The sequence below is a fragment of the Limanda limanda genome, chromosome 14 (genome assembly GCF_963576545.1).
Source record: "Limanda limanda chromosome 14, fLimLim1.1, whole genome shotgun sequence".
Lineage (NCBI taxonomy): Eukaryota > Metazoa > Chordata > Actinopteri > Pleuronectiformes > Pleuronectidae > Limanda > Limanda limanda.
In genome coordinates, this window is record NC_083649.1 from 12587497 (window position 1) to 12602863 (window position 15367).

The 15367-nt window shown below is 40.0% G+C and overlaps 1 protein-coding gene across 2 annotated transcripts in view; it reads right to left on the reverse strand.

The window, feature by feature from the left end:
• Positions 1–2531: 2531 nt before the first annotated feature.
• The window catches only part of acsl6 (acyl-CoA synthetase long chain family member 6), a 34741-nt gene continuing 21905 nt past the window's right edge, over positions 2532–15367 (reverse strand). For both annotated transcript variants that reach the window (XM_061086603.1, XM_061086604.1), the window contains exons 10-21: positions 15222–15295; positions 14954–15031; positions 10875–11009; positions 10576–10710; positions 9531–9626; positions 8878–8950; positions 6744–6832; positions 6159–6275; positions 5899–6042; positions 5639–5740; positions 5447–5518; positions 2532–4750 (exon numbers count right to left, since the gene is read on the reverse strand). In XM_061086603.1, the coding sequence (XP_060942586.1) occupies positions 4610–4750; positions 5447–5518; positions 5639–5740; positions 5899–6042; positions 6159–6275; positions 6744–6832; positions 8878–8950; positions 9531–9626; positions 10576–10710; positions 10875–11009; positions 14954–15031; positions 15222–15295 (1256 nt within the window). In that variant the 3' untranslated portion in view covers positions 2532–4609. The remainder of the gene's footprint in view (positions 4751–5446; positions 5519–5638; positions 5741–5898; positions 6043–6158; positions 6276–6743; positions 6833–8877; positions 8951–9530; positions 9627–10575; positions 10711–10874; positions 11010–14953; positions 15032–15221; positions 15296–15367) is intronic.

Below are 15367 nucleotides of genomic sequence, written 5' to 3' on the forward strand. Positions count from 1 at the left end.
TAAAGGTATGGTGTAAAATACATTTTTAAAGTTTCTTTCCGTTAGTGAGTGAATATTAGTGAAAAGGATGATAAGGTGTCTTGTCAATCTGTCTTCTCAATCAATCCTCTCTGCCTCTGGTAAAATCCCTTCTTCATAACCTTGCAGCTGTTTTGCTTAAAGCAGTCGTAAATGGTTTCTGTAAATACTTGTTTTTGTGTGTGTGAGAGTTTTTACGTACCCCTTTAGAAGGGTTCTTTACAGAAAACAATAAGTAAACTATATAACATATTTCTATCTATGAATCTACATAATAAAGCAGAGATGGGAAGCGGAAATGAACAATGTCATACCACAGAATACCTGGGAGTGGATCCGCACTGAGGCACTCCTAGTTACAAATTCAAACACGTGAAGGGAATTTAAATGGGAATTAATTTACAGATTCTTCAGAGCACCAGAAATAGTAGCCTAGACGGGACAGACGCATTCCGCTTGTGTTGACGTGACCCTAAAGGCCGGCGCATGCTTCTGCGTCGTCAGGGGCCCGCAGGCACGCAGCTGTAACGCAGGACTCGTTGTCATTCATGGTTCTCCAACCGTTGCGCGTGTTGCCATGCAATTCCCCGCCAGAACACTAGGCGCAGTAATGTTTTTGTCGAAGTCGGCTCTTCTTCGTGTGTTGCGCGAAGAAGAGCGATTTATTTACATCGCCACGGCGGCTCCGCAGAGCCTTTTTCTGGCGGAAAAATCCGCCGGTTAGTGACGGGTTATACTAGTGGACATAGTGTCGGATCTCTTCTGCCAAGTGCTCTTCTATCTGGTCCATATTCGTTCTTCTAAATCTGCCGTGGTTTCCGGGCATGAACCGGAAATGCGACTCCGGAAATGATGTAGTCAGCAGACCAATCACAGCCCTCGCGGCCGGGTGACGCTTGCGGGGCTTTGCCGTCTAGTTAGAAAAATTGGCCGACGCACGTAAGGACGTAGGAAGGGCCGTGAGGGGCCCGGAAGGGCTCTTGCGTCTCCGTTCCCGTGAAAACGCAGAAGCATGCGCCAGCCTTTACTCCTTGTGCTAGTTGATGGGAACAATATGTCAATTATTTGATCACCGAATATAAACTAGAAGGTTTTGCATGCATTTTCAGAATTATATTAGATTAAATATGTCCCGCACTGTGATTCTTGTAAGGCGTCAGAACCCAAGGTTGGAAACCACTGGGCTATTCTCTAACAATAGGTTTTTAAAGCATGTTAAATCATCCAGTATCTAAAATCCAAAAATATAAAAGTAACTTTTAAGTAAAGCTGTCAAATATATGTAGTAAAGTAGAAAATACAATGGTTTTCTCTGAAATGTGTTTCAAAAGCAGCATAGGATGACAGACACAGACACACACACACACACACACACACACACACACACACACACACACACACACACAAACACACACACACACACACACAATAATTTGTCCATCTTCGCAGTCTGCTTCTGCGCAGGAGGTAAATAAAAAAAATTAGATTAAATTAAAAACAAACAAAAAATTCAAAAAATAATAAAACAGAAAATAAATTAAAAGTAAATTGTCACCACTTTCTAAATTGCAAATTTTGGTAAGAATTTGAGCATGTTAAAGCCCTCAAAAAGCCAATTAATTTGCCTGAAAAGTAATAATAATAATCCTTACAATTTCAATAGGCCATCACTGTCTCTCAGTGCCTGTCAGTGTTCGGGTCCTAATAAATACAAAGAATTCATTTATTTGAAATTTGTTGATTATGAACTATTGTAGTCATCTGCATTAAAGATACAATTTAAAGAATACAAGATCCAACCTCAGCCATTCAATATTCATGTTATATTTACCATTCATTTTAGTGAGCTTTTTGGTAAATAGCTTTTTTTTCCTGTTTTGTAAAGTGCCTTGTAATGTGACCTTGAGAGCTGTAAAAGGCACCTATAAATAAAATGTATTATTATTATGTGAGCGTGACATATTATCTCTCTGGTTTTGGTCGAGAACAATTCTAGTCCACTACATTCTAGAATTTACTATTAAATTCCTTTGACAGCTCGAGTCTTGATTTCTATGGGAAGATTTTACAGCAAAAATATATATGTTTATAAAATATAAGGCATTCTGACAGAATATGGTTCTAATGCTTCTGGGCTTTTGATCCTTAATACACGTTTCAGATACATGGATAACTTGGGATGTATGATGTACCAAGACCTTGTACCTGAATAAAATACCATGGTATAAAAAAACTTTGTCCTAACTCCTGAATTCAAAGTTGCATCCAGTATAAAAGCATTAATTTACTTTAAGCACCTTAAGTAAAAGTACAGGAATAGAAGCCATTTAAAAAGAACTTACATTTTCATTTAGCTGATATTTCACTGCAACTTTAAATGATTGTAAAAATAATTTAAATTGCATACATTTTTGAAAGGTAGATAAATATATACTAGTTGTTTGAAACGTTAAAAACAAAAGCTGTGTGTAAAAAGCTTTGAATAAACCAGGAAGAAAGAAATCAGACACCGGTTTAAAATCATTCCAGAATATCTTTTATTTCATTGCCCTTTTTTCCTAGTCCCCGCCCTCCCTCATCCCTATTGCTGCACTCAATCATTACAAGGATATGGTGCTGATTCCATTTTACAGCAGAATAGATAAATAAATAATTACAATTCATCTCACTACACGCAAAAAGAGAGAAAAAAATCCATTCAAACCATTGATTTAATAAATATGCTTACATCTAGCTGTCCTCATTTATGTACATCCACATTGTTTATGCTTTGGGACGGTAATCAACTTAAAAAGCCTATACATTATTTCTATGTGTAAACCCCTTCAGAGAAAAAAATCATTTCTTTACTTGTTTTAAAAGTTGATGTATGTTCTGTTCGCTTTCGGTGAGTGGAATTCATCGGCTTTGCCTACGTTACAAAGCCTTGCACTAGCAGCGGTGGCTGTGGGGCAGCTGTATACAAACCTGCTATTAATGGCCACAAAGAATAAGTTGCCCATTTTTCAAGTCAAATGCTATCGGTCCCAGCACTGCAGGGCAAACTGCATGCATTGCCCCGAGCTCTGCTTTTTGCATCGTGTTCTGTTTTTTTGTTTGTTTTCCTTTTACCTGTCATTCATACTCTCTGTGCAAAAGATGGACGGGACAAAAACTGAAAGATTCGAATGTGTCGAGTGTGCAGCCTGAACTTTGATGGTCGTTACAGTGGGGCAAGTCCTTCATATAAACGAGGAGCATGCATGCCAAACTGCGGATGACAGACGAGTGGAGACACGACACAAACTGTGATGCTCCACAGTGGAACAGTGTCGACAACAGTGATTCCTTACAATCGTAATCCTGCTCTCGAACAGGTGGATTTTGGTCTAATTGTGCAACAATCGGAGGGGGTTCAATATAACTTCAGATGTTGCTTAAGCTGATCAGGTGAACTGTTCCCCACTGGGGATGCAGTTCACCCCGGTTGCACAGGGTGTCAGTATTCCCTCACATCTACACCTCTCCTCTGGCTACACTGGACACAGCTGTCAAAGCCCAGCAGTGGATTTTGGTTGAGTGTTCAGGCTGGTGGGTTGAAACTGATGGAGGAGCAGAGTTAGCCGGAAACAGGAGTTGGACTTCTCAACGTAAAAGTGCTGATGAGTGTGTGCTGCTGGGGACGGAGCATTTGATGGTTTGTTGGGGTGGATCGCAGGTAGCGGTGTATGGAAGATTCAATCGTGGCAAAAATGAGAACAAGTCAAACGAAGAAAAAACGATACACATTTATATATGTGTGTTCAGTGTTTACACTGTGTCATAACGAAATTGAGAACTTTATATTTAATGGACAATAACACAATTCATTATGTGACATCAATTTTCCAGGCCGCATTAAAAACAAATACACAGGAAGCTAAGTTAAGAGGTGTATTACACAACAGTGCAAACGAAGCACTGTCATTACTCTGTTTGTGCCAAAATCCTCAATCACAGGTCAGCACAGGGACAATAAGCCAATTATTGCTGGCATGAGACTCAAGGATGGATGAATCTTGCAGTATATATAATTACTACATCGACAGAAGATAGAATATCTTCATGGTACAAAAGGTCGCTCACTATAAATTTCTAAAGTACAGTAATTTCCTTTTTCTGTTGGTAGAACAAAAGTCGTAACAAGATACACTGCAACATGTGTCCATACTGTGGTCTCACATTCAGCCCATCAGGGTTTTTGTTCTGTTTTTAAATTTGACTTCAAAAATTCATGTCATAATGAAAAGCAATAAATTCCATTATTGATTCTAAAAGCTAAATAACTGTCTTTTTTAAAAACCTGTCGTTCCATTTAATTATGACACAGTAAATGCATATACATAACAAGGACATGCACACAACGTTGTGCACTACCTTTCACTTTATTTCTTTGTTTGATTTGTTTTTATTTAGCTGCTGTTAAATCTTACAAAGCAGAGCCACGTTTCACTTGCTTTCCCGAAGCAGGTTAAACCCAAGGTGAAGCATCTCTGACCGCTGGCACGTCGACGGTCAAAGCAGATCTTAGTGTTAAGATGCTCGAGGGAAAAAACGTGGTCTCCACAGTCCTTCACATGGAGATGCTGTTGTAGAGCTGGTCGATCTTCCCCTTGAAGAACTCCTTCAGCTCGGATCTCTTGGCCTTGAGCGTCGGAGTCAGGAGGCCGTTCTCGATGGAGAACATCTGGTTGTGGATGTAGATGTTCTTCACCTGAATACAGGAAATAAAAAAGATTGGTGAATGTTTGTGTGACTTCAGGTGATATTGTGAGGCATCAGCTTAAAACATGGAATTATCCAAGGAAATAAACATGAAAGTTAGTAACTTGCCCTGACTGAATTTGTTATACTTATACATTTTTCAAAATTACAGTCTGTAATATTTATTAAGATTTAAGAATAAGTAGAACAGTATAAATACAAATTTGCTTCAGAGTAAATATTTTTCTGTTATTTACCAAGACATTTATATAAAGACGTTTCTCCAGGTCCTCCCACTATCGAGGAATTTAATATCCCTGATACAGAGCTGCGGTATCGAGGTCCTGTCGAGACATGTGCTCCACCAACAGTGAGTCAGTCTCAAAAACTGAACTAACCAGGAAAATTAACACTTGAACAAACTCCAGTGTGACAAGAACTACCTCACAGAAGCAATCTTTGAGAAATAATGTATTTGTCGACTACTTTTTAGTTTGGTCCATGTCCCTTCTGCTAACATGGAGGAAGCAGCGTTCATGACCTACACTGCAACCATCTTAAAACACAGGCTTTGGTTAGACCACTGTAACTCCACTGGAGCAATTTGTGAAAACTCTGACCCTACAAAGATGTATTCATAAATCATCTGATAGCTTAAAGACACGAAGAAAATGATGCAGCAAATAAACGATTTTTCCCTGCTTACCTGCTCAAACGAGTGGAGGCCGCTGGCTTTGCCCAAACGCACTAAATCTTCAAGGATTGCCTTCTTTAGCTCCTGTTGCCAAAAAAAAGGAAAGTTTTCTTTCTCAAACTTCATTTTCTCAGCATCTGTCATTAACAACTTTATCTGAAGCTTGATCGTATCTCACAAAAGTCTGAACCATGTGTCACCTACCGTGTTTTTACAGAGGTCCTTGTAGGTACCCAGCATGCCTTTCTTCTTGGCCCACCCAGGCATTACTTCAGGGTCAGGAACCACAATCCCCACCAAACAGGACTGCAAAGGGAAAATGACCACAAGGAGAAAAGGTCAAAAGATTTTACCCATGAAGATATGGTGTAAAAACAACTAAGAGCCAATGTTAAGGTCAATAGAACATTAGGATACTGTGCATGTGTTTGTCTGTGTGTGTGTGAGTCTGATTTTGTCCTTACCTGCAGACTGTCTCCATGAACATACAGCTGCGCCACAGGTTCACTCCTAATGTAGATGTTCTCGATCTTCTCCGGGGAGATGTACTCGCCTTGCGCCAACTTGAAGATATGCTTCTTCCTGTCGATGATCTTCAGCGTGCCGTTCTAAACGAGACATGAGGTTGAGAACAGGGTGAAAATTCCTCCAACAAATGCAAGGTGCAACATATTTGACTATAATAAGTAAATATTGAAGTCCAATGTAATCCGCAGGTTCTTACAGGTAACCATTTGCCGATGTCTCCGGTGTGGAGCCAGCCGTCTGTGTCCAGCGTCTCGGCCGACCTCTCTGGGTCTTTGAGGTAGCCCTTAAACACGTTTGGTCCCTTTACACAAACCTAGATGGAAGATTAGAAAAGGTTACATATCATATCTTTTTTAATTCTTTCTGCTCTGGTAATATTTTCCCCCAAAAATTCACATCTTGATTGTGGCCCTGAAGTGCAAATCTTAACGTCAAATCACAAACAACAAAGGACGAAACACATTAAAATTGCTGATTGGACGGACGCACTGTTCGTCTTTTTAATACTGACGAAAATGCTGTCATAGTGATTTGATGTTGTGTTTTCTTATGTGTTATCATCTTTTCTTATTTGAGGTTAGGTTTTCTAATTTGTGTTTATCGTGATTTTCCCTTCAGCTCCACATCTTGTGTCTGGCCTTGTGTCTTCCAATCAAAGTGGCATTGTCAAATTTCCAATGATCACATGATCTTAAACTCTCACTGAACACACACATATACCCTCATTATACAGCTGATGTGCAATATGTACATTTCTGTCTTTCAAAATCATGCTGCTCACCTCTCCCTCTCCCTTAGAGGCAAAGTAGTTCTTATCAGGAACGTCCACCAGTTTGATGATGTTACATGGCAGCGGAGCTCCGACGTGACCTGTCAGTCAGACAGAGAAAAAAGAGTTAGACAGGATAGGAAAAACTCAAAGAAAAGAGAGAAGAGAAGTAAGATACGTTTCCCCATAGATCCAGATATCTCATGCAATATGAGAACTGAGCAGTAGGGGGCAATGCTAGCCTGAATTTAAATGGTAAGTGTTATCTAATTGTCCTAAATTACTGAGCCTGCTGTAAGTGGCACGACAGGCAGGGGCACATACCAGCTGCCATTCGTGTTAGTGGTTCTTTTCTGATATGTGGTCAGACAACAAGTATGGTGTCTGTGTCCTTTTTGGTTCAGCTGTCTTTCCTCCCTAAAAATATGTGAACGTGAAGATCAAAGATTATATCAAAGGATCATAAAAAACGAATGCCACTTACTCCTGCCACTGTATCTGAGGAATGTCAGTTCATTTAGTTTTAAGTGTTGTATATAACATTGTTTGAAATCACGTGTAGGCAACAGATTTTAAAGTCTCGTGTTTTGTGCAGTTGTTGAAACATCTGCAGTAAATGAAGATGATAAAGAGAGAAATAATTTACTTTTTGCGTGGTTATTTTTAAGCAATTATGTGGCTTAAGAGGACATTTACACATCTACTAAAGTCCTGACTCATCACCCTGTTCTCAGGAGAGTGGATGTAATTAAAAAGCGATGACGTTTTCACTGTGGTTTTCTTACTGAGCCTTTTAATACAAAACAGTCACTTCAGTTCTGCCAATAGAGTGGAAACTAATGTTACTGAGCAGGTGTTGGCATGTTCATGAGGCCCTGAGGAAGAGCACTGAGCTGTGATGTCATGTTACAGTTGTTCTCTAGAAGTTTTTTTTTTTTTAAATTGTGGAGGCAAACAACTGTCACTGGAACGGACAGGACGCCATCTTAGAATTATCAAGTTCTCATGTATCCTGTGTTCACATTGACAAGTCGTTCTAAAACTGGTCCCTTCACCAATCCATAGTCTAACACGTCTTCTCAGTGCAAAACTAATGTGGATCTCTTTTCACCAAACTGAGATCAAACTATTGTTGAGTGACAAACATTTTGTATTTAGATATATTCTGAAAAAAAATAAAGTTATTTACCAACAAATTAACTTAAATTGGTAAAACACACTTAAATTAAGTTTTTTTTAACTTTAATCTAAGAAAGCTATTTTTTTGTGTGTTTCCAACAGAATTATCTTTTTAAAATGTTCAGGGTAGACATTACATTTTTAATCAGTAACTGTTTGAGGAAATAGTGTGTAGCAAATAAATAAACCCTATAATTATTAATTAGTTTTATTTTCGAATGCAAATATTTTGTAAAAAAGTATATGACATGAACTATTCCACATTTGTTATTACTTTTACATGATAATGAGGATTATTTTCATTATTAAATATAATAAAGTCCTATTATATACATTCAATAATAACAAAATAATTCGTTTTTGAGAAATACTACAGTTTTAAAATGCACTGCCTTATTGTGTTTTGACTTTGTCTATAAACTTATTTTTGAATGAGTGCCCTCATTAAGTGTAAACCTCATCGACATGGAAAATCCCCATCAATGCCAAAAGGCTTAAACCAACAATGCAGAAACCTGCCAGGTAAATAGCGGCAGTAATCACAGATGATGAACGTCAACCCGCTTGTTGATGTTGGCATTGGCCTGAACTCTACTACTTTTACAGACTAATGTGGCCCGGCAGCTTCTCTCTCTCCATCTGTCTCACCCTCCCCTACTGTATACAACCCTCACGTCCTGCTTGTTTTGCTGAGGGCAATCTGTTAATCAATCATCAGGCTGATAAGACGTGCGGCCCCCCCACTGGCACAGTTTTGATGGCAGGCGGGTTCAGGCTGAGCAGCAGCAGCAGCAGTGATAACAGAATTCCTTTAAAGACAGTGACTTCATATGAAACGCTGTGTCACTATGGGAGTCAAATGCTACTTTTAGACCTTTGAACCGAGCCTGTGGTTGAGTAAACAGGCCGAGTGAGTCGGGCACAGATAAGGATCTTTTCTCAGTCTGTTGCATAAACGCCGGCTCACCTGGCGTCCAGTCTCCAGGTGTGGTGAAGGTGCAGCCAGCTGTGCACTCTGTCTGGCCGTACGCCTCGTACACCTACACACAAACAAGATTGTGTAAAGGACATGCATGCACTCACAAACTGTATTCATATGTGAATGTGTGGTTAAGGAACACATCTATCAGTGTATGCTGGTGCTACTTCAGTATCCATCTTTGTGATGTTTATCTGACACCTTCTTAAGAACAGGACTGTTGTTGGTTCAGTCTTAGCCTTAGATTTGTTTATGGCCACATGGTGGCAGCAGAAATAGGTTATGTGTGCCTCATTGCTTATCATCAACCTTTCAGTAGATATGAGGAGCTTGTTGGCATAGAGCTGCATGTTTAGACGTCGTGCAGTTACAGAGCAACATAGACATTCATTAAGAATCCTGTTTTGGTCTCTTTATCAACTCCTGAGGGATACTTTTGGCTCTTTATCTGGTAAATGTTAAACAAAGTTCACCAGCTAGACGCTCATGGTGTCTGTCTGCCATGTGCAGCTGAGCAGGTGGTGAACAAAGTGGTTGGCTTGCTGTTCACAACTGTTTGCTGCCTGCTGTTTGCTGCCTGCTGTGCATGTGCATGTGTGTGTGTGTTAGTGTGTGTGTGTGTGTGTGTGTGTGTCTTTGACCTGGCATCCCAGAGCTGCTCTGAGGAATCCCAGGACACTGGGCGAGGTAGGAGCTGCCCCTGTTATAATCATCCTCAACCTTCCTCCCAGGCTGGCCTATACACAGAGAAAGCATATTATTATAAATATACACGTACAACAATATACCCATTATTAATATTTTATTATAACAATGGTAACAATCATGAAAAAAAAATCCAAGAATATATTGTTGACAATGGATTACAACAAATGGAGTATTGAGCTTTAAAGACCTTGAAAACGTTTCTGTTTCCTCAGTCAGTTCAATAAGAGTTGAGATTAGAACTGTTCTGCTATTTCTTACAAATTTTACATATTTAAGTAGCTTTTGTTCCCTGAACTCTTCTCACAGTGGCTCCTCTGATGATATCTGATGACCATTCTGTTCATTTGTCACTGGTTTCTAAACACACCACACCCCCACAGTCCTGATGAAGCCGATTAGCTGAGTTTAATTTAGCCGGAAATATTTACCACAGTGGGAAACTTGAGATTTGATTCTATGTTTTCACAGGATAATCTAACTGCACAGGGGTCAGTTGCAAGATGTTTCAAACAACAGTGAAAAACTCGTCTTTTACAGCTGCTTTTTTTATATTAGATTTTAAGGAATGGGTGAAAATTAGATTATAGAACTAAAAAAGCCTTAAATTCAATCATTTGAATCTTTTTTCGTTTTTGTAAATACTCAAAGGGACATTATCTGAGCTGAGTATTCATTGCAGCTGACCTGTCTGACTGTAAGTGACATTGAAAAGCGTCTCTTTAGTATCTAACAGGTGCGTCATTCCATCTCAACATTAGCAGGATGGTTCAACATGCTACGTCCAATAAATATCATGAAAGAATCGGAAATCATCTGTTTTAGAAATGCACAGAAGTGAATGAGCAGCTGGGATCGACTCAAATGAGACTTTCCTGTGCAAACTATGTATTAATGATATGATTTTATCAGCAGCTAATGTAGCAAGTCTGATTATATGTCTTGTTTTTTTATCTCTGGGGGAGAGACAACGCCATTTACCTGAATCTTACTGAAGAAGATTTTGTCCCAGATGCTGTCGCTGCGAATGATCCCGCTGCTGACCTCAGCACCTTTTCTCTTTGCAGCGAAGTTGAGCAGCCAGCGCTTCAGTGGGCTGTTAGCCTGGCTGAAAATCTGCAAACGACAAAGCACTCAGATTGGTTTTGGTAACCATATATAGAAGTAGTTTTGATTTTCAAACCCCAAATCGCCGTCTTAGGTCAATAATTGTCATAGCCGGTGTTTTTATGTATGGAGAAAACCAAAGTGAACTGAATAATCCGAGACGCTCCTCTCACCTTGTCGTACATGCGGTTGAGCAGTCGAGGCACCACAGGGAAAATGGTTGGCCGCAGGGTCTTCATGTCGTCTGGCAGGAGGCGGATGTCGCCCTGGTAGAATCCGATCCGTCCTCCATGGCAGTAGACCACAGACTGCAGAGACAGACACATAACACAGTCAGCTGTCTGGCATATACTGAAAGACAGTACAATTCATTTACATTATACTTTTTTTTAAACAGTGTCACAATTGCATTAGAGAGAACATTTTATAATTATGTTTATAACATTCTGTGCACAGTGCTGAGTGGCCGTATTAACACCTGACTCCACAGGATGTGTCACACAGGATCAGACATAATAAATAGGTTCAATAAACAGTTGTTGGGCTGTCATGTGAAATACCAGTGTGTGCATCAGTCATCATTTGTCTAATGTCACACTTTCAAGTCCCATGTCACTTAGCCAAAAGAGGAACCTGACTTTTTATATTGCACAATATTGTTTTCAGTTTTAGTGTATGGAAGACACTAAACAGTCATTGTTACCATCAGTGACTAAAATTACTCATCCTACTAAAGCAAACGAACCATGTAAAGTACAAGTAAAGCCAAGTATTCACAGCTAAATGTAGTTAAAGTCTTGATGTAAAAGCATTATTGCGGATTCTAATTTATATATGACAGAATTGTACAGCTGTAACTGGTTCGAATGTCGCGTTTATTTAAAACTCCAAAGGGTCGGCCTGAGGTAGAAGATTATAAAAATAAATACTGTACAGTACAGTGAATATTCAGAGTGTGAGCGGAGATTCCCTAAAACAACAGTAAAACTTCCTTTTTTGTATCATTTAAAAAAACAAAACAAAGAAAGCCCCAGCCGGTTGGGCTGATAGTGACCATGACAGATTTACAACAAACATCTGGGAGCACTCAGCCCCCCCACACACAGATGATCTGACCCATAAAATACTCCCATGCTGGAAAGAGCTCAATAACACATACCAGCAAAATACTTTAGCATACAGTCATATACTAACTATTAATAATATGAAACAAAACTAGTAACATTATAATAGTAATAAATTCATAATAGAAAACATTTTGTCCTATTTTGTAGGAAACATTCTTCAAATTTGCAACTTATATTCCAGAACATTACATAATTCTTAATTATATAATACTTGCATAGCCCACCTTGGTTATCGACCAACTGCTTTTTTAGTCTTAAAATATTTATTTATTTTTTCAGGTAAATGTAGCGATATTATATGTGGTGAAATATAAATTTCGAAAGTAGCATTAAATGGAAACACTATGTTAAAAGAGGAATAACACAAGTTATTAGCTAAACTAGTGACTCAATACTCAGCAAAGATCATCTAATCAGTAAGACCTCTGACTACTAAAGGCTCTTATATACTACTACGTGTCCGTTTCTCGGAGAGGTCTCAGCAGGGGACGAAGAGTCTTTTTGATTTTTACTTCTCCGACTACTATCCGTCTAAAAACAATTCCCCGCCAAACCCATAGGTGGCGCAACGGAAGACGAGCTCAGAGAAGCCTACCCCATTTGGGAAGAAGAAGTCCACGTGTCTCTGTTTACATGTTAGCTTGCGTCCCACACACTGAACCATGGCAACTAACAGATCTAAATAAAGTGACACCCAGCGTGTCAAGATGCTGATGTAATCGTTTCTTAGCGCAGCGGTTCCCCGGTCTTGTTTCCGAACTGTGTTGCTGATTCCACAGCTTGAATCTGCTTGAGGCTACATGTAGCTAGAAGCTACCAGGAGCTAGCTCCCCCCCAGCTTCCACACACAGTCAGCAGTGACTCCCGGCACTAACAACTACTATCCAGTGTTTGCTTCTAACCTGACGGTATTATAGAAACAGTGTCATGATAGAAGTGGAATTAAAGTCGTGACGGCGGGTTCTTGCACTGTTACCACCGCAGTTAGCATGGTGGCTAGCCTAGCCCGCTAGCCTAGCCTGCTAGCGCCGTTTTGAAAGCTCGTTATAACCGTATGTGACCGTGCACACATGCCCTCAGTGCTCTAACGAGCCACCGTCAGCCGGACAACTCCGCTGGCTTAACACACACGTCACATTAATCGTAGAATCATAGTTGTGTTCGTGTTTGTTGCTAAAATGTAAACAGGAAGTTTGAGGTCCGGAAATACGGAAATGACGTCATACGGAAATGACGTCATACGGAAATGATGTCGTTCGTGGACCAATCACAGCCAAGAGCGGTCCGTCGGGTCTCCAACATGAAGACGGATAGTTAGAAAAATCAGACGTGTACGAAAAGCTGTCCGAAGCATTCGGAGAGGGCGTTTCACGACGGATAGGGCGGTCTTATCTGTCCGTAATAGAAAAAACGGAGAGGCATAAATTGGCCTTAATACTATATATGAGCTGAAGTACTGATTACGTATCAGCAACTCTCAGGGATTGCAAATGCTGCTGCAACTTGAACTTGGACACACAAGAGGAGGTTTTAGTACAAACTGACAAGGAGGATACGTAAAGGTTCAGTGTGTAGAACTTAGAGACATTAAGTGGTGAAGTTGCATGTTGCAGCTGGGTACCCCTCATCTCGCCCCCCCTTCCAAACACAAGGAGAACCTGTGGTAGCCTTCAGTTGTCATAAAAACCCAAAATATGTTTAGTTTGTCCAGTTTGGGCCACTCTAAAAAACATGGTGGCCTCCGTAGAGAGGACCCACTCTTGATGTAAATATAAAGTATTTAAATAAAAAGAGCCCATTCTAGGGTAAATAAAACAACAATTTGTACAATTTAGATAAAACACACCCGTGAAAACATCACTAGGATTATTTAATATTCATTATTTAAATATTTTATAAATATTTTATAAATATTTTATAAAATATTTAAATTCTGCCAATAGATCCCTTTCACCTAAATCTTACACACTGAACCCTTGAATGAAAACTTCTGTATTCAAAATCTGAGCTATTACAGATTGGGACACTTTTGTAGACTGAAAAAGTATGAAACAATTACACAGAAGCAGAAGGTCCACCCTCTTTTTCCACCGTTTGATTGAGACATTTTCCATCCGATGTGAGACAATAAGTGTGCTGTGTTTGTGTGAGTGTAAGCGTGAGACTCCTGTTGTGTAATCTGATGCGCCACTTTATGGGGAACTAAGGTGGTTTCCTGGGAGTCTTGCGTCGCTATCAACCCTGCAGTGTTTTGCAGGCACATGTACCACACTCGTTTGACCTGATAAAGCACGACTGGCACCCACGCACACACTCACACACACACACACACACAAACACACACCCGTGACTCCAGAGGATTTAAAGAGATACCGTGATGTCATTCGCTGGAGACTAAAATTAACTACAACGTGCATAACCCGAAAAGTAACTCCTAACATTTACCTTGACTTACACAGAAACATAACCTAACTTTAAAACAAGTCTTCGCCTTAAACTAATATTTTACAATATGGGGATTTGTTTTGTTGTTGCTGATGTGTAAATAGATTGGGTCCCCACAAATGAATAATACCTGAACCACCCACCCACCCACACACAAGTTTGTGCAGCTGTCCTGAATAGCACTTCCGTTGAAATGCGACTGTGACCAGCTGCAGATAAACCCGTGGTTTCACAGTAAATAGCTCCCTGCCATGCTTTTTAAATAGGTTGTCTGGTTTCCTGTGATAACATTACTTTTTTTCAATAACAGGCCATTTGGATGTGAATTTTATCAGACATCTGCTTGTGTGTGTGCTTGTGCGTGTCTGTTTGTGTCTGTGTGTTTGTATGAGAGTGTGTGCTTCTTTAGACTAGGAAATGATGCAACATGGCTCCACTGTTTGAAAAAGCCTGGCATGGCATTTATCCCCATGAGTTGGAAAACGAAACTTAAAAAGGAAAGGGAAAAGGAGTGTCCCTCTCCCTCTCTCTCTCTATCTCTCTCTCCACCCACCTTCCTTGTCACGCTGCTGATCCTTCCTCTGACCCGCTAGTATCCTAACAGCTTGAATATCATGAACACATTCTGATCTATAACTGCTGCAATCCTGCGGTGGCACATCTCTATTCAGCCCAATTACCTCAATGAGTCTCTCGAACATGTGAGCCAGTGGGAGGAAGGAAATGAGGCAGTCGTCTTGGTTTGGGCATATGACTTTCTGCAGGAGAGAAGAAAGGGAGACTCAATCAAATGGCCATAAAAAGGATTTCGCAACAACTGTGAATTTAATGAAAACAAGGCATGGAGCAGAATACACACACACACACACACACAGTCTAATGAATCACTTTGTTATAAATGATACTGGATGATATCAAAGTGACAAAAAATAATCAAGGGTCACTCACATCTGTGACTTTGAGGAAGCCTGAGAAATCCGCCACTACGTTCCCATGGGTGAGCATGACACCCTTCGGGTTTCCTGTGTGAACAAACACAGAAGACACACATGACGGAAGTGAAACTCTGGCGAACAGGTGAACACATCTTTGGC